We start from the raw sequence: 21414 nt of genomic DNA on the forward strand, positions 1-21414 counted from the left end.
AGATGTGGTTCCACTACTGGGGGTCACCAGCTCATCTACAAGTGCAGGAAGAAACAATGTTTCATATTAACAAACATGTGAAGTAGTCTAAACAGCCCAGGATTAGTTCTCAATTCAATTCAATTTTATTTATAGTATCAATTCATAACAAGAGTTATCTCAAGACACTTTACAGATAGACCACACTCCAGAACTTCTGCAAAACAAAGAACTTTTAGATGAGCTAGTATACAAAGGGATCTAAGTCCTGACAATTAGAAGTGATATCCTTTAGTTGTGCATTCAGACTTGAATTCGTTACCTCCTCTGCAGCCGATTATCTCCACACGTAGGTAGAAGGTGTGTCTGAACTCAACGGGGATGATGCGCAGATAGCGAGCTCTGACCAGTCGATTGAGCCAGCGGGTCACAGGGTTCCTGCCCACCATCCGCACCTCAAACACCTACACCACAATCAAGAGGACACTTCCACATGAGCCTTTGTAATGATTATAATTAGAGCTGGACAATATATCGACATTATATTGTTTATTGTGATGCGAGACTAGACATTGTCTTAGATTTTGGATATCGTAATCTGGCATAAGTCTTTCCCTGGTTTTAAGGGCTGTATTACAGTAAAGTGATGTCATTTTCTGAATTTACCAGACTGTTGTAACTGTTCTATTATTTGCCTTTACCTGCTTACTCATTGAATCCACATTACTGATGAATATCTTTTAAAAAATGTCAATATTTAAATATTTTGTGAAAGAACCAATATTCAACACTACAATATCGTTGCGGTATCGATATAGAGGTATTTGTTCAAAAATATTGTGATTTTCTTCATATCGCCCAGGCCTAATTAGAACAGTCATTATAAACTCTGTTCATTTCTAGGATTGTTCAGGTGCCACCGGAAAACTCTGCCGGATGTCCCTCATTTTGGCCAGATGTCCCACACCTTCCACTTTCTTTGTGTTGGCATTTTTAACTGCGTTGGATTTCTGAGGATTATGGTTAATTGATCCTCAGATCCCATCAAGGTAAATCCAAACAGCTAGCTAGACCATCTACTGAAACTGAGGTTTCTGTTGTAAGACTAAAACAACTTTTGAATGCAAGTATATGACTAGAACAACCTGTCCGATTTTTGTTTTTGTCTCGCATTTATGACCACAACCATTAAACATTTCATCATATGAGAAAAGATGTAAATACTGAAAACATCTGATGGTAATTAAGACACTAATTATATATAAATACCTTAGCAGGGCCACCAGGCTTGCCATCCTCAGTATAGTCTGTGAAAAAGCTGCTGTGCAGGGCGAAGGCCAGGCGATATTTAGTGAGGTAACCCAACATGCGTTCACAGCCCTGGATCACCACCCCTGATATCCATGTGGGTTCCAAGAAGTCCACCTGAAAATATGGCTGGGGATCTGTAGGTAAGGGGCTCCAACCAGGATCCATGGCCTGACTGGACAGATGAAAGATGATACGTCTTTTATTTTTCTGGGGGCTTTATAATTTATTCACATAATGATTCAAAAGGTTGTAGGTGCAGGAAAAAGAAAAAACATTGAATTTTTAGAATAGTACATGCTTTAGGGGCGTCAACCATATAAAGATCCGATCACTCACACGTTAGGGACGATGTTTAGTCGTCCACCATCAGCAGGGTTGTTCTCACGGTGCGAGGATGAGGTCAGCTGAGCATATCGAATTCTCCCGTCCTCCAGTCCAAGGGGAGAAGAGCAGATGCCTGCAGAATAAGATGAATTTTAACAGAGCCAGCTTGGGAAACTGAACTCTTCAAACACAACACAATAAAGCATTTGGCACGCAGTGATATTTAAATTTTTTTAATATGAAATTAACAGCGGCTGCTGTTCTCCGAACACAAGAAAAAGTCTAAAACTGCATTTAACACTCACCACGATATCCTGGGCCACCATCCTGTAAATACATAAGAAAATAAATTGAGGGTGGATATCATTGATGTACCTCTATTATCACCTGTAATCTTTGGGTCTTGTCTAATTCTGAAGTTCAATTACTAGTTCTAAGAGGGGTGGGAAAACAGGGAAGGCCTGTCTTGTACCCCTTTGAAAATAAATGCCTCAAAACATTAAATTATTAGAATTATTGGTATACATTTTAGCTGTAACGTTTTTACATAACAAGTTCATAAAATGTATACTGTTGACTGGATTTAATTTTAATCAGAGGTGGGTAGAGTAGCCAAAAATTGTACTTAAGTTTATAAAAACAGTTTGAATGATACTTATAATATCTGGTAGAACCTTCGCTAATCCATTACTCTTATGTTTGGATACCATTGAAAAGATAAGTGAAAATAAGGACATATTGAGGCATAAACATCTGTGACACAGAAATGAATAATTTGAAGGAACTGATGAAGTGTTTTGTTACCGTTGGTGTTACTGCAGGATAAGTGACAGCAGCCTTGGACGGAGTCCTAAGAGGAGCAGGGGTAGGTGTGTGTGGTCTGTAAATTAACAAACAACATGAAAGCAGAGGAAATTTCAAAAATAATTTATAATTGTTTTACAACACCAAGAAAGAATGAAAGAAAGAGCTGGACAAACAGACATGCAAAGCAAGAAGCAGAATGCATGAGGGGAATAACATGATCTATCAAATATTACATTACTATTATTACCAGAGCTACATATCATAATATTATCCTCTACAGTACCTGTCTGACTGGGTAGTGATGTAGGGGTGGCAGCCAGTTTCATCCTCTCCTTTGGGACAGTGGGGGATCCCATCACAACGTTTTACTGCATCGATGCAGCCCCCCGGAGGGGGGCAGGAGAACTGACCAGCAGGGCAGCTGCGTGGACTGACGGCTGTAGGGGATGGCTGCGTACCTGCATGTGGAGAATGGTCAGGAAAAGGGAAAAAACATTAATAATAACAGTTTACAGTTGAATCTTTCTTATACAATTAATATAACCAAGGTGTGTTACGTTGGCAAGCTCACCACAGTACATCTCATCTGATCCATCCCCACAGTCATTAACTCCATCACAGACTCTTCCCAGTGGACCCGCTGGCACACAGCGACCATTTTTACACTGAAACTCTTTCTCTCTGCAGCCACCTATTGGCGAGACTGGGGAGAATGGTGGGGGTATTCAATCAGAAGAGAGGAGAGCATTTTAGAATCATATTTTTAGAGAAAGTCCCGTAACACCAGCAAAGTAGCATTAAACTACTCACTAACCATCTCCACAGCCCATGATCTCAAGTCGAAGGTAGATGCCATTCTGAAAGTCGTGTGGCAGCAGGCGGACAAACTGCGCCAACACCATCCTGTCCAGTCGGCTCAGTGCCACTCCTTCATCGTCATCGTTACCATGAAAAACCTGAAAGGAAAAGGGTGATACATCCATTTTATGATCTGGCCTTTAATTTATATCATGGAGAGTTGCATGGACTTGGTGGGTTTAATGTCTAACCTTGGCTCTAGGCCGGGCATCAGTAACCAGTTCTTTGTAAGTGTACCACCGTCTGCCATCCTGGCTGAACTGGAGGTAAAAGCTGGACACGAATGTGTCAAACATACCACCACCCTGGGTAAGCACACCTACAGGACGGTAGAAGGATAGAAAGAATAGTATTTATTTTACTGATAAGGCTACATAATCTCATATAGGAATTGGACTGCATTCTGGGGAAAACCTGGTCTGATTAAGAAAGACTGCATTAATTCCACTTTGGACAGAGCTGCCCTCATAACAAGAAATCTGACCTGAGTCTATTACCGGTCCCGAAACATGACAACCCAGAGTTGAAACCAGGAATCAGAGGTTCAGTGCTACAAGCCTCTCTGTGCTTTCGTTGGAGCAGCTACCCGCTCCTGGTTCCATAACCATGGTGTCTGTCCCCCGACTCAAATCAATTAAAAAACACTAAACAAAAGAGAAGTTGCATTCAAAAACGAAAATACTACAACTGTAGATCATATTAGGTTAGTTAAATGTGGACTTTTAAATATAAGTTAGCTGTCTTTTAAAGCAGTACTAGTAAACAATCTCATATAATGTAACCATATTGATTGGTTGTCCTGAATATATATTAGTCTAAATCAGTGGTTTTCAATAGGTCAGGCACGCTCCACCTGGGGGGGCGCCAAAGAGTCACAGGTGAGACATGACATGCAAAGAAAAACTAACCGTATGCAGCTCTATTGTTATCGGTAATTGTGCGTGTGTATTAGCTTTAAAATGCATTGTTTCCTTGTGCCAAGTCAACAGAATTCAGCATTAAGGGAGGACACAGGATCCAGCAAGAAACGCAGGAATTATGATCCTGAGGTTAGATTTTAACTGGTCGGGGTCCGGGTTGCACTTCTGCAGCAGTGTGACAGAGACTGGGAGAAATGCCGATCACCCGTTTCTGGTTGTCTGTGGAGAGCAAGTTCCCCCAGATCTCCACTAAGACGATACAAGTCCCAATCCCCTTCATGTCCACCTACTTGTGTAAGTGTGGGTTTTCCACACTGACCCTGAAAACAACTACAGATCAAGGCTGGGAGGACAACTTGGGTTTATTTCTCTCTGCAGTGCCGCCCTGCATTGAACAACTCCGTGCATCAAAAGCGCGGCCTCATGGTTCCGACTGACAGGAATGTATTTGATTTAGCCCCGAATGTATTTTGAAAAGTTGACTGACAAATATGAAACCGGATGCTGCTTAGTGTCCAATTTCGCTGTAAAAAGCTGTGCAGCTTCAGGTTTATGGATGTGCTCTGCTGTCAACATGCTGCAGCAGCCGATCAAGTTTGATATCCGTGTATTTCAGTTGTAGTTTCGGTTTTCCTCCCAAATGTACATGTTGTGATATATATTGTGAGCGCAAGAGGTTGCCTTGGATTGCAATATGGATTTTAGGCTATTTCGCCCATCCCTAACTCCAGACACTATACATTTATCCATGGTGGTCCACAAGACTTGGTGCTTGGACCAATAATATTCGCCTTATACAGTAAATGCTTCCGCTAGGCCAGGGTTCATCAACAACATTTTTCCAAGGGACAACATTTTTCTAAGCAGACACTTTGGAGGACAGACTTTCGGGCTTATTTCCCAGAGTCCTTATGTTTTCTAGCCTCGCAGTTTTCCTTGGATTGGGTGTCACTTAAATCATGGTTGCAGCTGCCGTGATCTTGCTCGACGCCCTGCTGTGCCCTCCGTAATGCCCCGCTATGTCCCGCAGCTCCCTGCTACGCCCAACTTTGCCCTGAACTGCTACAACTGTTTTTCTAGTCATAGTTCCACTATCTTTATTGTTACTAAAACTGCCACTGTATATTAATCCAACGCCAGTCAAAAGTTATTATAAATCATACTTCTCTATATCTGTATATCTGCATCAGTGTCTGCATCCAAACCGGCAGCGAGAGAAGCCAAGCCATAAAGAGCCTAAGTCTGGCCGAGGTTTCTGCCTAAAGGAAGTTTTTCCTCACGTCTCGAGAATGCACTGAGCACCTCTCTCTTCCTCCTTCGCTCCATCTGTATGCAACCTCATTCCATTAATGCATGTTACTAACTTGACTCCTTCCCTTTCCCGGAGTCTTGTGCTCTCTCGCCCCCAAAGTCTTGCCCTCTCCTCTCTCCTCCTATCGCTTTCTGCAGGTGTTTCTGGCTCTGGATCTGTGGTTGGAGTCACCTGCTGCCTCCATGTTCCTGCTCGACACCCTCTGCTGCAATTCTCTATGTCTTTCTCTGTCTGTCTCTCTCCCCGTCTGTCTCTCTCTCTTTCTCTCGCTCACCCCCAACCGGTCGAAGGAGGATGACCGCCAACCATGAGGCATGGTTCTGCTTGAGGCTTCTGCCTTTTACAGGGAAGTTTTTCCTTGGCTCTGTGGCCTAGTGCTTGCTCTTGGTGGGGACTGTTGGGTTCCTGTAAATAACATCCCAGAGTACGGTCTAGACCTGCTCATATATGAAAAGCGCAAAGAGATAACTGTTGTTGTGATTTAGCGCTGTATAAATAACACTGAATTGAATATAGTTAGGGAGTGATGAGTCACAGCGTCCCCCTACCCCAGACCACCTGCTTCTCATCATAGTTGTCAGATTTATCTATCATATAATCAATAATATAATAAACCTAGAGAGAAGCAGGGCAGTACAGCCCAAACAGGCTCCTCTCTTTACCCTGTCTCTTAGTTATGCTGTAATAGTTTTAGACAGCTGGGGGACTTCCTTTGACCCACTGAGCTCCATGCTCAAATCATGGTTGCAGCTGTCGCCATGGTCCCGCTACACATTCTGCGATGACATGTTACATCCTGCTACGCTCTGCGGTGCCCTGCTACATCCTGCTGTGCCTTGTGATGCTGCACAGCGCCCTGCTATGCCATGAACTACTACAACGAACTACAACAAACTATAATTTTTTGTGACTGTCATTGCCACTCTTCATTTTAACCCCAACCGGCCCGTCAGACATCGCCAACCAAGAGCCTGGGTCTGTCCCAGGTTTCTGCCTAAAAGGAAGTTTTTCCTCTCCACTGTCCCACAGTTGCTTGCTCTGGAGGAGACTACTAGAACTGTTGAGTCCTTGTAAATTCTGGAGTGTGGTCTAGACCTGCTCTATCTGTAAAGTGTCTCGAGATAACTCTTGTTATGAATTGATACTACAAATAAAATTGAATTGAAATTGAATTTAACTTTTATGATTTGATATTATGAATAAAATTTAAACAAAAATGTATTTAGTAAACAAGCATTTTAATCTCTACTTGGCACCTGCACAAATGCTTACCAGTGATATTGTACTGTTTCAGCAAATCTATCTGTAGGTATGGATTTTGTTTGTTGCTAGTGTGTCCCTCAGGGCTCCGCTGTGGTAAGTCCTTATACTCCTCAGGCTCTGGACTCCAGCCCTGCAGATAAATGTTTTGCAGATTACATGTAATGTTAATATTGTAAATTTGATACTTGCAAATGCTACTTTCATTAGAACTGTTAATAAACTGTTATAAATACAGAATTGGTCATGTAAAGAGGAAAATACTGTGCATTGACAATCTAACACCATGTTATTGAACCAATCATAACACAAGAGGTAAAGTCAGAGGATCACCAGGGACATTCAGATTCAGAACTTGCGGTTCTGTGCCAAATGTCTTGGTAAAAAAATAAGATATAAATATTACAATCTGGAATGGTCTAGGTACCTACTGACCAACCGACCAACCAACCAACTGACATTGCCATCCCTTGAGCCACGTAGCAAAGATTTAAGGATCAAACAGAACCTTCAGGCCCAGGAGACCATGTTAGCAATTCAGTGGTCAGAGGCAGAAAGAGCACCTGACGAGTGTAAAGAGCAGGCGTGGTCGGTAAAAAAAAACACTAACTCAAGTTTCTTTTATATTTCTAACATCACCAAAACTGTCAACCATTTTGTTACTCACCCAAGTTTAAAAACACAGTTTAAATGTAGTCAGTAAATTTAGTACATTTTGTTTCAAAGGTCAGAGTAGAGGGTACAGAACAGCAGTCTTGAAACTAGTGGGGATTTAGCAACTTTGCTAGAAGCCATTTTCTTGTATACATCTATCAGCAAAGTGTGCTGTACCTGAAGGTCCCTATGGGGGTCCCGCCCATGGAGGCGACCTGCCTCAGGGGGGTGTCCAGTCTGCTGTGACGAGGCACGGAAACTGGAGGCTGGGAGAGTGTGTACACCCAGAGGAACCCAACACTCATCTGAACAAAGGAGGAGAGGAGGTGAGATTCCAAGAAAAAAATATGAGTGGAAATAGATAAATCCTTGACTAATAATCAGAGATGCTAAAAAAAGCTTATACGCTATGTGAAATGGCGTGAGAAAAACACAAACCTCCGGGAGGAAGTGGATATGTGGGAACCAGAGGTGTAGTGTCGTCTGCTGGCTTGGTGGTCACAGTGACAGGGCTTACTGTCACAAGAATGTTGTCAGTTCCTTCTACAGAGTAGTTGTTGAATAAAAATATGAATGTCATAAAACACTCACTTTATTATCGCAATGTTTGTAAGATTGAACTTGACCTTATATCTGGAGTCAAATTTTCTTGTTAAAGAAGTAAATGGATCTTTATATAGATTTTATTTTACCAATCCTCTCCTTTCATCTCACTTACTTCATCTTCAAAAACTCTTGATGCATCTTATATAAGTTTATACAAAAGTGAAAATGACATATTTGGCACAAATCCCTGTGCAATTTCTGTCAGATTTGACATGTTTGACTCTGCAAGTATCATATACTGTTGGTTCTTTTGTCAACTACCATTTTCTTGTTTTTGTTTGCTTAAGCAGGTACAGTAAACAGTGTTTTGTAACATGTGGGATATGTCTGTGGTCAGAAAAAGAGGGGCGCAAGGGTTTCCCTCTCTGCCCTGGATTAGCAGACGATGTGTACTATTCTTGATACAAGCAACCTTAGAAAAAGGACATGTGTGTGGACAACAAGGAAAATAAAACACTCCCTCCAAATAAAAAAGGGTATTTCTATCATTTATTGGGATCAACGTCATCTCTGACATTAATGATCCCTCAGTAGCAACATTAGTAACCATGGAGTGCAGTTAGTTGTTTATAATAGGTGAATGGAAATGCTTTCATTCATCATTAAACAGGAAGACATTTATTTAGTGTAGATAACAGAACAACTGTATGCTTTTACCTTGGCAGTAACAACACCTGTCTCCCTCTCCAGGCACCAGACTTTGGCCCTGCACAAACAAAAGAACAATTACCGTTTGACTCAATCGTACGTGTTAGAGTTGCTATGGGACACAATTATGTAGAGGAAAAGCAAAGGATGCAGAGGAAGCAGAGCTGTAGACAATGGCGGGGTGAATTTGGATTGGACCGTTTCCATGAGATTAAAACACAGATGCCTTTAAGCACATATGTTCACATTCTCAAATAAATATGCAAATGTACCAGTGTACTGCAACAAATTCCTGTGAAATAAGGGCACAAACTCAAGCATATACAGTAAGTGCAGTCACTTGAATAACACACACACACACACACACAAACTGATAATCTTACCTGTGGACATCCACTGAGAGCGTATGGACAGTAGGGGGAACACTTCACTGTAAGGTTGGACAGACAGTGACATAACTGGCAGTGGTCTGACCTCCATCTGTCTCCCACAGCATGGGATTGACCCTGGTACCCACACTCATCACAGGGGTCTGTCTGGCACCTGCACACACACACACACACACAGAGAAAATGTATACATTAGTATTGTAATGCATGTGTGTTTGCTCATACTGTTAGTGCACAGTGGTGGCACTTATGGTGCACTAAGACAGTAGTAGTAGTGGAAAACTCAAGCAGTAGAAACATTAAAAGTAGTTAACAGTCACATGAGTAGAGGGCTACATACCGGCGGGCCTTCCTGTAAATTCCTCTACACATTCTCCCGTCTCCATGCTTGATGGGGTTGTTTGGGCTGCGGAACGACCACTGGACACTCTGAACACCACAGGGCCCCAAACACTCACCCCACTCAGACCATGTTGACCAGCCACAGTCCACTGCAGAATTACAAAACTTATTGTGTAGGATTGCTCCGACTAAGGTAAGAACGATACCCAGTTTGTGGGAAAAGTCAACTGTGGAGTGGATGTTGATCAAACATATCTACAACATATTCTACATCAGATTCTGTGAATTTGAAAGACTCACCTGAACAGTCTGGGTTAGGCTGGCATCTCTGAGGCCTTCCTCTCTCACAAACACAAATCTCACAGTCCACCTTCATCTGTTGGCCCGGCCAGTAGCGCACACCTGCCACCTCACACACACACTCCTCTGGTAACACACATTGTTGCATATGGCTCATCACCAAGCCCTCCAAACACCAACAACCTTGAGTTAGGGAAAAGTTAATTGCAAGAAAAAGTCTTGTGAGAAACATATAAAAATGAACTTAACCATTTTAAAATGGCTAGAGGCAACAATTTATATTAGACTACAAGATATTCCAGGTTTCTTCTGACTGACCTGAGGAGCAGGGTGCTATTGAATCACAGGTTGTCCCACTGCTGATGTGGGCACAGGACACTGGGCAAGGAGCACAGTTGTGTCTCACCAGTCCAGTGGGACAGCTGGTGTTGGCACATCCATCGTCAGGACAAAGCTCTGGAGTGGGACAGGGGAAAAAGGGAAAATAGTAAAATAGTAGTAAAATCTTTTTAGTTCTTCAATCGTTTATTCCTTCTTAGCATTCTCACTTTCCTTGCTACTCTGCAATTTTTGTTCAATTTCTGCATTTTGAAACAGCACTAATGTATGAAAACATATTGCCAACATTTTAAGATTGCATCAATTTCTATTAAGAGTTCCTTTTAATAATAATTCATTAATCTTAAAAATTGTACGCAGATTGATTTGGTTGAAAAACATCTGTTGTTATTAAAACACCTATATTTTCTCTAACTTCTAATGTCCTGTCCTCAACTGTTGTATTAGACTGAGACATTTCTATCCATTCTGATCAGTGGTTTTAAGCCAATAACACCTTCAGTATTATTTATTTCAGTTCAACATTAGATTACAGACAATCCATCCATCCATCCATCTATCCATCCATCCATCCATCCATCCATCCATCTTCATCCGCTTATCCAGTATCGGGTTGCAGGAGCAGCAGCTCCAGTAGGGGACCCCAAACTTCCCTTTCCCGAGCCACATCAACCAGCTTCGACTGGGGGATCCCGAGGCGTTCCGAGGCCAGGATGGAGATATAATCTCTCCACCTAGTCCTGGGTCTTCCCCGAGGCCTCCTCCCAGCTGAACGTGCCTGGAACACCTCCCTAGGGAGGCGCCCGGGAGGCATCCTTACCAGATGCCCGAACCACCTCAACTGGCTCCTTTCTACGTGAAGGAGCAGCGGCTCTACTCCGAGCTCCTCTCGGATGACTGAACTTTTTACCCTAACTCTAAGGGAGACGCCAGCCCCCCTCCTGAGGAAACCCATTTTGTCCGCTTGTACCCTGGATCTTCTTCTTCAGTCCTGACCAAGCCTTCATGCCCATAGGTGAGGGTAGCAACGAAAATTGCCCGGTAGATCAAAAGCTTTGCATTCTGGCTCAGCTCCCTTTTCGTCACAACGGTGCGATAAATGGCATGTAATACCGCACCTGCCGCTCCGATTTGCCGACCAATCTCACGCTCCATGGTCCCCTCACTCGCAAACAAGACCCCAAGGTATTTAAACTGCTTCACTTGGGGTACAGACAGATTACAGACAAGCTCTTACTTATTTCCATGGGTAGGTTGGATGGTCCAAGGAGCTGGGAACAGTCTTGACCACTGTAGCGAGGAGGGTTGCAGCCTCTGTGTCTGACCTGCACTCCACCACATCCGCTGGAACAGTTCGACCAGCTCGACCACGGCAACCACCGACCATCCACTGGAGAGGGGGAAAAAAGAGCATTGCAAATTAGACACAAATACTGTACAAATTATAAACTATGCATCAAGACTTTGAAAATGTTCAATTTTGAAAAAAAAAAATATTCTTTTAGCTCATGTCCATCTCCTTACCAGGGCATGTAACGTTGAAGCACTGTTGCCTCTCAAAGTCCTGTCCCCGACAGTGGCGCAGTGCCTCTCCTGGAGGACAGGTTCTCTGCCGGCTCATGGAGCCTGTACCGCAGGAGGTGCTGCATGGGCTCCATGGACCCCAGGAGCTCCAGGTTCTACAGTCCTGCTCATCAGTGGGGACTCCAAGTGGTGCTAGTGAGGAGTCTGGGCAGTCTACCACACCATTACACACCTAAGTAATAGTGGACAGGGTTAGTGAACAGGAACGTATGTGAGGGGGAAGCCCCTTTTTGCTGCTTTCATTCATTTATGTAATATCATTTTTATTGCCAACATCTCTTTAACTTAATAATATAGTGTAATGTTTTATATAGTGCATACTGATGATGACTTCAAGATAGCTTGCTAATTAAAGGTCCCATATTGTAAAAAACAAAACAAAAAACAAATGAGATTTCCATTTCTCTATTTGCACACTGCCCATATTCACAAACTGTGCCTTTAAAAAAACCGTTAGGACTTCTGCAAGGTAGTGATGTCACAACTATGATATATATATTTATTTTTTTTATCCCGAAGGAAATAAAGGAATAGGTCCCCTTTAAACCATATTACATGTTTTTAGTTTTCTGAATTTTTAAAAGGTAATAATTTTAAGTAAAACTAATTTTTTTAAACAGCATTATGCAATAATTTTAGAAACCTTCTGGACAATATACAACTGTCTAATTATTTCTAGGCCTTCATCGCCTGTCAAGAAAACCTGTCCAAATACACAAAAGTGCTAGTAGAAAATGATGCAATTATGCAACGCATTAACTGGAACTTACTCTAACATTATGGTAAAAAAGAGCATGTTATCATTTTTCTTACCTATTCGATCACCCACTACTAAATAAATTTGTAAAGCTTGCCTTGATGGTGAAGGATATCATGTCAGTCTTAGACGTACCATATTAAAGGGGACACAGGATCCATCCATACAGGTAAATTCCGGGCAGAGGACAGTGGTGTTCCTACTGCCAGGTGGCACTGGTGAGGTGGTTTTATCTGGGCAGAGCAAGATTTCAAAAATGATTATTCAAGAGCTGTCACCATCACATTTTGTGAAAATGGTAAACTGGGATGTTCCCTGCCTTCAAGTTTACTTCCTTTATTTCTTCCTCTCCCTATGCCTTCCTTTTTTCATTGCTTTCGTTTTTTATTCCCTATCTTCCACTCTGAACATTTTAGTCTGTAGCCCATGCACCTCTTCAATCTATCTTTGCTTCCATTCTCACCTCTATCTTTTCCTTCTCATGAGAACTCACCACACAATAACTCGTCCTCGCCACGTGGACAATCTGGAACGCCGTTGCACACTTGCGACATGTTCACACAGGTGCGGTTGTCACATAGGAAGCTGCCTGGACAGGGAGGTATTCGAGTAGAGCCTAGTAGACAGTGAGAATTATTGTCAGTGTCCATTAACACATTTTAGATAAAGACTGTGTTGCCTGATGACATGAATTTTTTGTGGGGGGAATTTTCCATTTTCCATTTGTATTAAAAGTAACTTACCACAGGAATCAATACTCTCATCTGAGGCATCCCTGCAGTGTGGGGTCCCGTCACAGAGCTGATGGTAGTCCACACACTGGTCCCCACTAAGACAAGGCACCTGGCCAGGGCCACAGGGGGTGTTACACTCCTGCTCATCACTACCATCCATACAGTCTGTTTCTCCATCACAACGCCAGGCCTTAGGCACACACTGCCAACCAGTGGCACAGCTGAACTCATAGGACCTACAAGCTGGAGAAACAGGGGTGTATACGATAAACACTGAGTAATGAAAAAATATCCTAAACTAAAATTTCTGAATCATGACTATCATTACCTGGAGTGGGCATAGTTGGAGTGACAGGTGAGGGTGACGGTGTTATGATAACAGTGTAGCAGTTGGTTCTGTTCTCATCCTCTCCAGCTGGACAGTCTGTTGTTCCATCACACAACTTTGTGTTGGTAACACATGTACCATCACTACAGGCAAACTGGTCAGGAGCACAGGTCACTGCCAATTACAAAAAGGATGACATTTGATCACGGAAATAATCCATGCAGGCTTTGGGCAAGAACATATTTAACTTGTAGCTAACACAATTAAATGCTGTATCAATATGTATACCTTTACTTGGACAGACAGCTTCGTCTGTTCCAAAGGGGCAGTCTCTGTGTCCATTACACACTCTGTCTGCAGGGACACACTGGTCCCCCGGGCACTGAAACTCCCCTGGTGCACACACACACCTATAAACAGCCAAACATTCAGATTAGGGTTAGGATTATAATTAGTCATTTATTTGATGTAACTTTCTTAAAACATTGTTGAGGGCCTCCGCTATTGGTGACCTTCAGGACAAACTCTTCAAAGCATATTTATAAATGTGAGTCCATTTAACCATTGACACTCCTGAATACCAACGTTCAGCAGATCTGAAAAAAAAATAAAAAATAAAAACACACCCCCTCTCATCACTGAGATCCCCACAGTCATCATGTCCATCACAGCGGTGGAGGTAGAGAATGCAACGTCCTCCGGCACACAGGAATTCCCCCTCATCACACACCACTCCGCAATCTGGACCAACAAAAGCACAGTTCATCACATATTACCATACATTCCGTATAGAAAAGTAATTATGCAAGTACACCCACATGTAAAAACATAGAAAACAAGACAAAATTTACAAAATTGTTAAAATAATGTTGTGCTTAATTACATTTGCTGAAGAAGTACCTTACATAATCAGGTTTGTGACAGTACCTTGCTTATTAGAGTTTTTGATAGAGCACAATTCTTTAATAAAGTCACGTAGATATATTTTTGTTTGTTTGATGGTTTGTCAATAAAGCTGACTTTGTATAGTGTATATTGCTGATTAGAGTACCTTGCTCATCAGACCCATCAGCAAAACCACAGTCCAGCCGTCCATCACACACATGGCTGGCTGGCAGGCACTTTCCATTGGCACACTGAAACTCCCCCGGTGGGCACAGGGGGGTCGGGGTAGCAGGTCCGCAGAACTCTTCATCCGATCGGTCACCACAGTCTGGGTGGCCATCACAACGTAGAGCCATCATCAAACATGGTCCACTGAAGAGATGCAGGTCAATTCACTACAGGAATTATGTTCTAGCAGCTAAGTGCAAAAAACATTTGGCAATGTGTTTGAAGTTAACATGCAGATGTTTAGCATGCAATCACCAAGTTAACATTTTGGGTTGTAGTTTACATGTAATGTTAAGGATTAAATATTAGTGTGATAACATGCTAGCATGCCGACACTTGGTACTTTCTAAACTTTGTTCAACATGCCTGAGCAGAGCCTTTAAAGCCACAGTTAGTAAAAAATTTAAAATAAAAATGTAGAAACATATATTTAGTGTACTATTTAGCTGTTAAACGAGAAACTTTGCTCCAGACGTTCAGCTGATGGGTAGGCCTTGGTCTATTTTGTAAATAATGCCTCTATTCTCCAATAAAGGATTGGGATTATGACTTCATGATTGATTCATCATAGTATCTGATCTTAATCCCTTAGTTATTAGTCTTCCTTAATATATCCACACATAGAAATTGTGTATGGTGAAAAACTAAAGTGAGTTTAGATTCACCTTGGTGTGCTGGTACAGCGGAATTGGTCTGGAGAGCAAGTAGCTGGGCAGATCTCATCTGAACCATCGCCACAGTCATTCTGGTTGTCACACACCCACTGGGAGGGGATGCAGCGCCCCCCTGCGCAGGTAAACTCTGATTCCAGACAGGGTGGGGGGGCAGGAGGGCAAGCCACACCTTTACACTGCCACACACCATCCACACAGGAACTGGACACACAAAGGCAAAGAAAGCCCTCCGACTTCAATTTTGATTGTTATAGGAAAGGGAGTGGAATATACTTTCATAAACGTTTGTTTTGACTGACCAGTTTTGGCAGTGTTGAGTGATGGTAGTTCCAGGTGGAAACATTGAGCCCTCCCACTCACATGGACACTTAATGGGAGCTACACAGCTGTCGCCTGTAAAACAGAAAACCTTGACAATTCTTCTAGAGCTTTGCCAGTTGTAAGGCAAGAAAGTTAGTCCTGAGGGCGACTGAAGACAAACAAATATGGGCTCATTAAAATCAAGAGACTTTCTTTTATGCCATCTTGTTTGCAAATTTGACATTTTTCTATGAGGGTAGAATGGCGGCAGTGTTTATGGTGTGTCTAAAGCAAAAGGGTTCATCTGCTAGGAAGCACAGAAGCGGTAATGTTCTGGCCTATGGGTGGTGACAGAGAAAATATCAAGAAGTCACCAAAATTCATCCTCTGGAAAATTATTCATATACACATTGACAATTTCATGGAAATCCCACTTTTAGTTTTGCAGATACCTTGTCATGGTCTAAGGCTTCAGATTGCATGCGTCGGCCGTCAGACAATCCGGTAAACACATTCATTTTGAATGGGTGTGGTGCGTTTAGGTAGCAGCGGGGGTTGCCCCAGGGAGAGAAAAGGAAGTGACTCAGCTTGCCGTGAAGCAGCATCTCTAGCCGTACAATGTGTATGACGTCATTGACATTTTAGAAGGCTTTTAGAACAATAAAGCAACTTTTAAAAGAAAATCTACTTCCAGGCAGTGTATATGTTCTTAGCCTCCCCTTTCAAATACAATATTCAAATTAGTAGACAAAATTATATCTGAGAAAAGTGGATTTTGAGGGGACTCTAGTGGAACTGCAACCAGTTCTGAGCCAGAAGTATCGAGAGAGTGGAAGTTCTTATTTTATAAGAAATTCTTTGACTACGTACAGTAAACAAGAAACATCACTGCCTTTATTGCTGCAGAGAAAGAAAGGTTTTAAACGCTATGAGGGTAATAATTCAAAACACAAGCGCTGAACTGCCTGGGAGTTTGTGTAATAGCTGAATGTTTCCTGCAAGAATAAAGCACTCGCTATGTCATACTCGTCTATTTGCTTTCTCTCTTCTCTCTCTCTCCTTTGAAACAAAGCTGCCTTCAAGTGCAGTCATAAATGTTTATATCGATAAACGATCTGACGGAAAACCATAACTGTGAAATATATTTTCTAAGTATATTTTTGCTTTGTTGGGGTTTTAAAGACCATAACAGGACGTCCTGTTTCATTGACACTCCGACCCGCGCCACCCTGTAGAAAACCGCCGGATCCCTTATTTTGGTGTGAATGCCCACTTTTGTCAAGGGAAACTTTAAAAGTGAATCTGACAAACCGTAAATTACACAAATAGGCTGGTAGGTACATACAAATCCTACTCAAAAGTGAATATCACCCTCTGTGGTTCTGGATTAGTTTGGTAAATCTGGCTTACCGTGTCGGACCATGCTAGCAGGGCAGAAGCAGCCCTCCACACAGGACAGAGTGCCACACTGGCTGTGTGGACTCTGCTGAACACTGGGGCATGACGGAGAGCAAGCTGGACCACAGGGATCATACACCATCCCATTGTCACATTGGAGAGCTGCAGTGAATAAAGGAAACGGAGACTATAAAATAAAGACAGCAAGATCGGGTTAGGAAACAAAGGTTACAGAAAAACAGGCGTAAAGGTGCACGTGCCGAAGATTGACTGTGTGAGTGTGGGCGTGTGAGGGCATTGCGAGTCTTTGACATACGACAGAGCTCTTGGGACCTCCAGCGGATGTAAACCCCTCTGCGGTTACACTCTTCAGCATAGGCAGCAATGGCTGTACAGAGACACTCACAGTCCCCACCTGAGTCACAGCTAAAAACACACACAAATGAATGATGTTTGAAGGTAGAATATGAACATTACATACTTTCTATTCAAGATAACCCTGTACAGTTTTTGCCATTAGCGGCAATGTTTTGATGCTCTGTTATATAACTGTTTGTGTACTAGCATGCTGATGAAGAAGCACATGAAGGCTCATGCACGACCATGGAGAAATGCACGTTTCTGCTGACTGAAGAGCAGTTATGCATATTCCCAGTTGGTGGCAGTAATGGGCCACAAAGTGTACCAATATATCAATAAACAGAAGAAGAGGCATCCCATTTTGAAACTTAAAGTATGTTTCAAAACATCTGAAAAAAGGCTTTGCAAAGGTTTTCTGAGGTAGGAAATTCATTCAACGTGTTTTATTTTATTTAAAAAAATGTATAATGTGTAGGATTTTCCTAAAAAACAATGTATAGACCCAAAAAACAATAATCCCTCTCAATCATCACTCGTGACCTACGAGAAGTCTTAAAAGGTGTCTGTATCTGGGGAGACCCTGCCCTCTGCCAGTATTTGCTCTTTTCTTATTATGTTGTTGTATATGGGACATTTATGGGTGTGTAACCCCCAGCAAATAACAGCTTGCAGGGTCTGATACAAGTTACGCAGAGGAGACCTCTGCTTAGTGCTGTCAGTTGGTGTGTCTGTTTACCCGACACACACAAAAGAAAGCCATTTCTTCCCACTGAAGCATCTTGCATAGAGCACAGATACTGTACTGGTAGATTACATATTTTAAAAAAGATAATTTCAGGAAGCTGTCACTCACCCGCAAGCATCAAAGACACACCAGTCATAATACTGCTGGAAGGGCACTTCAGAGTGACACTGAGAAAAAAGCTCCTGAGTCAATATGGCACACCTTTTCCTGGCCCAGGTTACCCTGTGGGGGTTCAGCTGAACAACACGAGGAGAGAGTAAATTAGTTTGCTTTGGCATGTGTGTGTGTTTAAGAAAGAGAGAGCAAAATATAGTTAATCCTCAAAACTGAGTTTGCATCAATGTGTCTGTATTGAACTCACAGCACAAGGGTCTCTGAGGTCCTGGTCTTCCACGTCAGGACAGGAGGGGCTGACCTTCCAGGAGTTACCAAACAGCTCTGCTGTAGACTCCACAATGCCCTGCCGTGTAGTAAAGTCATTCTCTGTGTCTCCATCAAAGTTACCGCACAGGCCCCCGACCCGACCCCGCAGGTGGGCTTCCAGACGCACGTAGACACGCATACCTGGAGACAACAACATTACCACTGATCTGTTAGCTAAGTCAAGTTAAATAATCTTGTACAGCCTCTGAACTATTTGCCTCTCCAATACAACTCTACAATAACATTGCTTATCTAAAGTATATGTATATAATAAAGTCATATAGGAATTAATGAATAAGTAAGCAAATATAGTTATTGCCTGAAGTTGCCGTTTACCTCAATGTGATATGAAGCCAATATGAAGTGAAGATTTTTGTAATAGTGAAGCAATCTGATAAAAAGGTATTAGTGTATTTTTTAAATAAGTTTTCAATATATTTACATATACTATTCCAGTGAATAATTTAGAGTGAGAAAAATGCTATCTTAAATTCTTTGCAGATGAATACAGAGGACTGATAGTGAGCTTCGTCACATTGTGCAACGACAATCACCTGAAGCTCAATATCAGCAAACCCAATGAGTAAACTACCAGAGGAACAGGATAAAACACGTTGGAGGCATGACAGTAGACAATGCTACAAATTCCAAAATGTGGATTCTTCACACACAACTTCAACTTGGAAGCACAGAATATCTATTCAATTACCACAATGTTTCAATGTGGGCACTCAAGATTATTGTCACTTATTCAGTTTTCAACCAAATGATCAAAGTCAATCTCCCCTTCTATTCCTGAGTTATGGCGTTAAATAATGGCTAGAAAGGTGTTTTTGCAGATCATTGGGATATCACAGTGAAGTTTACCTTTGACCTTTTGGTTATAATCTGTCATCACGTCATCCGTTTAGGCATTTATGTGAAATGTCATAACTTGCATATGAATTCTTGAGTTATGGTTATTTAAGTGTTTTGTAATGTTACAGTGACCTTGAACTTTGATTTTTGACCACCAAAATCTAATTAGTTCATCCCTACCATGGATGGTCCTCGTGTTTGGGCCAAATCTAAAAAAGAATTCTCTCAAGGCCTTGAGATATCGCATTCGCAAAAATGGGCCATGGCGCGGGGGCATAAAAACCACATCAACAAACAAATGACTAGAAAGAGACGGGACACTCAGCATGAAAGGGTTAAGTGAAAGATTATTTAAGGATCTTACCTCCATCCCATAGCAGAGTAACCCCTAGTTGGGAGGAAAGGGAGACAAACAGGCCGATTCTTTCCAAAGTCAGACCACTGCCATTGTAAGTCTTTGGCAGACTAACTGGCATCCCATTTACTGTCACAGCTTTACCTGAATGAGAGGGACAAGACAGCTTAACTCCTATTAGTTCCTACCATCATCCTCTGTATGCCCCTATAACACCATCCCTCCTACCTCTCAGCAGATGTATGACTGTATTTCCCAGGCTGAGGGTGACCGACTTTGTACAGGTGACGCCAGTGCTCCCGCATGGCACATTTTCTGCAATTACACTGAATAAACCACTGCTCTCCCTTGCCAGCACGTATTGGCAGTCTCCCAGGAAAGAGTAACAGCGGCCGTCGAATGTCACATAGTGCGGATCACCAGTTGCCACGCACACACCGGCACAGGCAGACTTGCTGCAGTGCCAGCGGCGCTCTTTACAAACACTGCAAGAATGAATAAAGTGTACTTAAGATACTGTAATTAAATTTGAAAGGGGTTTGGTGCAATGCTATAACTGCATACATTACCATGTGTTACAATCTTTGGTGATGGTGTCATTGCTGTAATAAAGTTGACCATTATGGTGACATGGGCAGTCATCTGGCAAAACACATTGATCCCCCTGAGGTAAACCAGAGAAGACATAATATGCATTAGTCAAGACAGCCATAAGGGGTCTATGATCTCTGTTCACTAATTAAATCAGACACAAATCAACCCTATATTATGTCTAATCCATGGCGTTCAACGGCAATGGGGCGATAAATGAGCTGACATTTAGGCATACTGTACTTCCAACTCATTTCTTGTGTAAGCTTGGAGGTTTGCATGAGAGCAAATTAATGCCCCTAGCCATGTGTCTGTTTGGCTGTAATAATCCTCCAAAAGCATGAAACACCCCCTAAAAAACAGTACATTTAAGATCATGATGTAATGACACATTTCATGATTTACAAATCCAAATGGACCAGAAACATTTAAACTGAAGGTACACGAATGCTCTTCTATTTTAAGTCAAAAAATCCTGTGAATGCGGTAAAATTAAAGTTCTGGACCATGTTAAACTTTCTTTAGCACAAGCTAGTGAGAAGAAATTGCCAGCCTAGCTTCATCAAGAAAACAAAACATCTAAATATAACTGTCAGTTATTACCTCCTATTAATCAAAATATAACCTTTCAAACACTTACGTTACAGCGCAAACCTGCTCTTTTATCATTATAACAGTGGATTAAATGTCACTGATGGAAGATGTCACGTAGCTAGACATACCAAAAACCCGCAGAGAAAGTATCGCCACTATCATCACGCTGTGAAGACAGTAGTTAGTTTACGTTAGCGATAGCGCCTTACATCGCTTATTTTAGTTTAGGCTAACATTATTATTTTGTTAACACCCACGAATTTAGTGTTTTGGTTCAGTCCCACTGCTCTATCAACCTCGTTTCATTTCCAGTCGAAGGTATAACTAGTTGTCTGCAGCAAAAACGCTCAAATAAATCAACTGTCAACTTACCTGTGTAACGTTGACGCCCAAACACCAAACATACAAAGTTAGCAACTAGCTTGCTATGGTAAAGTTACTAGAGGATGAACATTGAGCATTAGCTAGCTAGCCACTGTGTCCACGTTCGGACACCACTCGCTGCTATTGGCCATATCCGGACACTTCCGACGTCACGCACTTTCCCGTCT

At 42.2% G+C, this 21414-nt stretch overlaps 1 protein-coding gene across 1 annotated transcript in view; it reads right to left on the bottom strand.

Annotated features, from left to right (window-relative positions):
- The window catches only part of scospondin (subcommissural organ spondin), a 129294-nt gene that overhangs the window by 87244 nt on the left and 20636 nt on the right, over positions 1-21414 (bottom strand). Inside the window, exons 20-54 of the mRNA XM_034862773.1 lie at positions 20248-20342; positions 19907-20163; positions 19688-19822; positions 18404-18606; positions 18151-18278; positions 17254-17363; positions 16950-17099; positions 15539-15632; positions 15231-15440; positions 14504-14709; positions 14079-14193; positions 13741-13862; positions 13453-13626; positions 13134-13367; positions 12884-13006; positions 12526-12623; positions 11574-11805; positions 11287-11439; positions 10029-10166; positions 9711-9893; positions 9409-9559; positions 9063-9222; positions 8689-8737; positions 7864-7968; positions 7603-7730; positions 6784-6904; positions 3471-3598; positions 3236-3377; positions 2993-3124; positions 2705-2879; positions 2419-2494; positions 1920-1941; positions 1627-1747; positions 1249-1462; positions 302-443 (exon numbers count right to left, since the gene is read on the bottom strand). Of these exons, the coding sequence (XP_034718664.1) occupies positions 302-443; positions 1249-1462; positions 1627-1747; positions 1920-1941; positions 2419-2494; positions 2705-2879; positions 2993-3124; positions 3236-3377; positions 3471-3598; positions 6784-6904; positions 7603-7730; positions 7864-7968; positions 8689-8737; positions 9063-9222; positions 9409-9559; positions 9711-9893; positions 10029-10166; positions 11287-11439; positions 11574-11805; positions 12526-12623; positions 12884-13006; positions 13134-13367; positions 13453-13626; positions 13741-13862; positions 14079-14193; positions 14504-14709; positions 15231-15440; positions 15539-15632; positions 16950-17099; positions 17254-17363; positions 18151-18278; positions 18404-18606; positions 19688-19822; positions 19907-20163; positions 20248-20342 (5026 nt within the window). The remainder of the gene's footprint in view (positions 1-301; positions 444-1248; positions 1463-1626; positions 1748-1919; positions 1942-2418; positions 2495-2704; positions 2880-2992; positions 3125-3235; positions 3378-3470; positions 3599-6783; positions 6905-7602; positions 7731-7863; positions 7969-8688; positions 8738-9062; positions 9223-9408; positions 9560-9710; positions 9894-10028; positions 10167-11286; positions 11440-11573; positions 11806-12525; positions 12624-12883; positions 13007-13133; positions 13368-13452; positions 13627-13740; positions 13863-14078; positions 14194-14503; positions 14710-15230; positions 15441-15538; positions 15633-16949; positions 17100-17253; positions 17364-18150; positions 18279-18403; positions 18607-19687; positions 19823-19906; positions 20164-20247; positions 20343-21414) is intronic.

Source organism: Etheostoma cragini, chromosome 22, assembly GCF_013103735.1.
Source record: "Etheostoma cragini isolate CJK2018 chromosome 22, CSU_Ecrag_1.0, whole genome shotgun sequence".
Lineage (NCBI taxonomy): Eukaryota > Metazoa > Chordata > Actinopteri > Perciformes > Percidae > Etheostoma > Etheostoma cragini.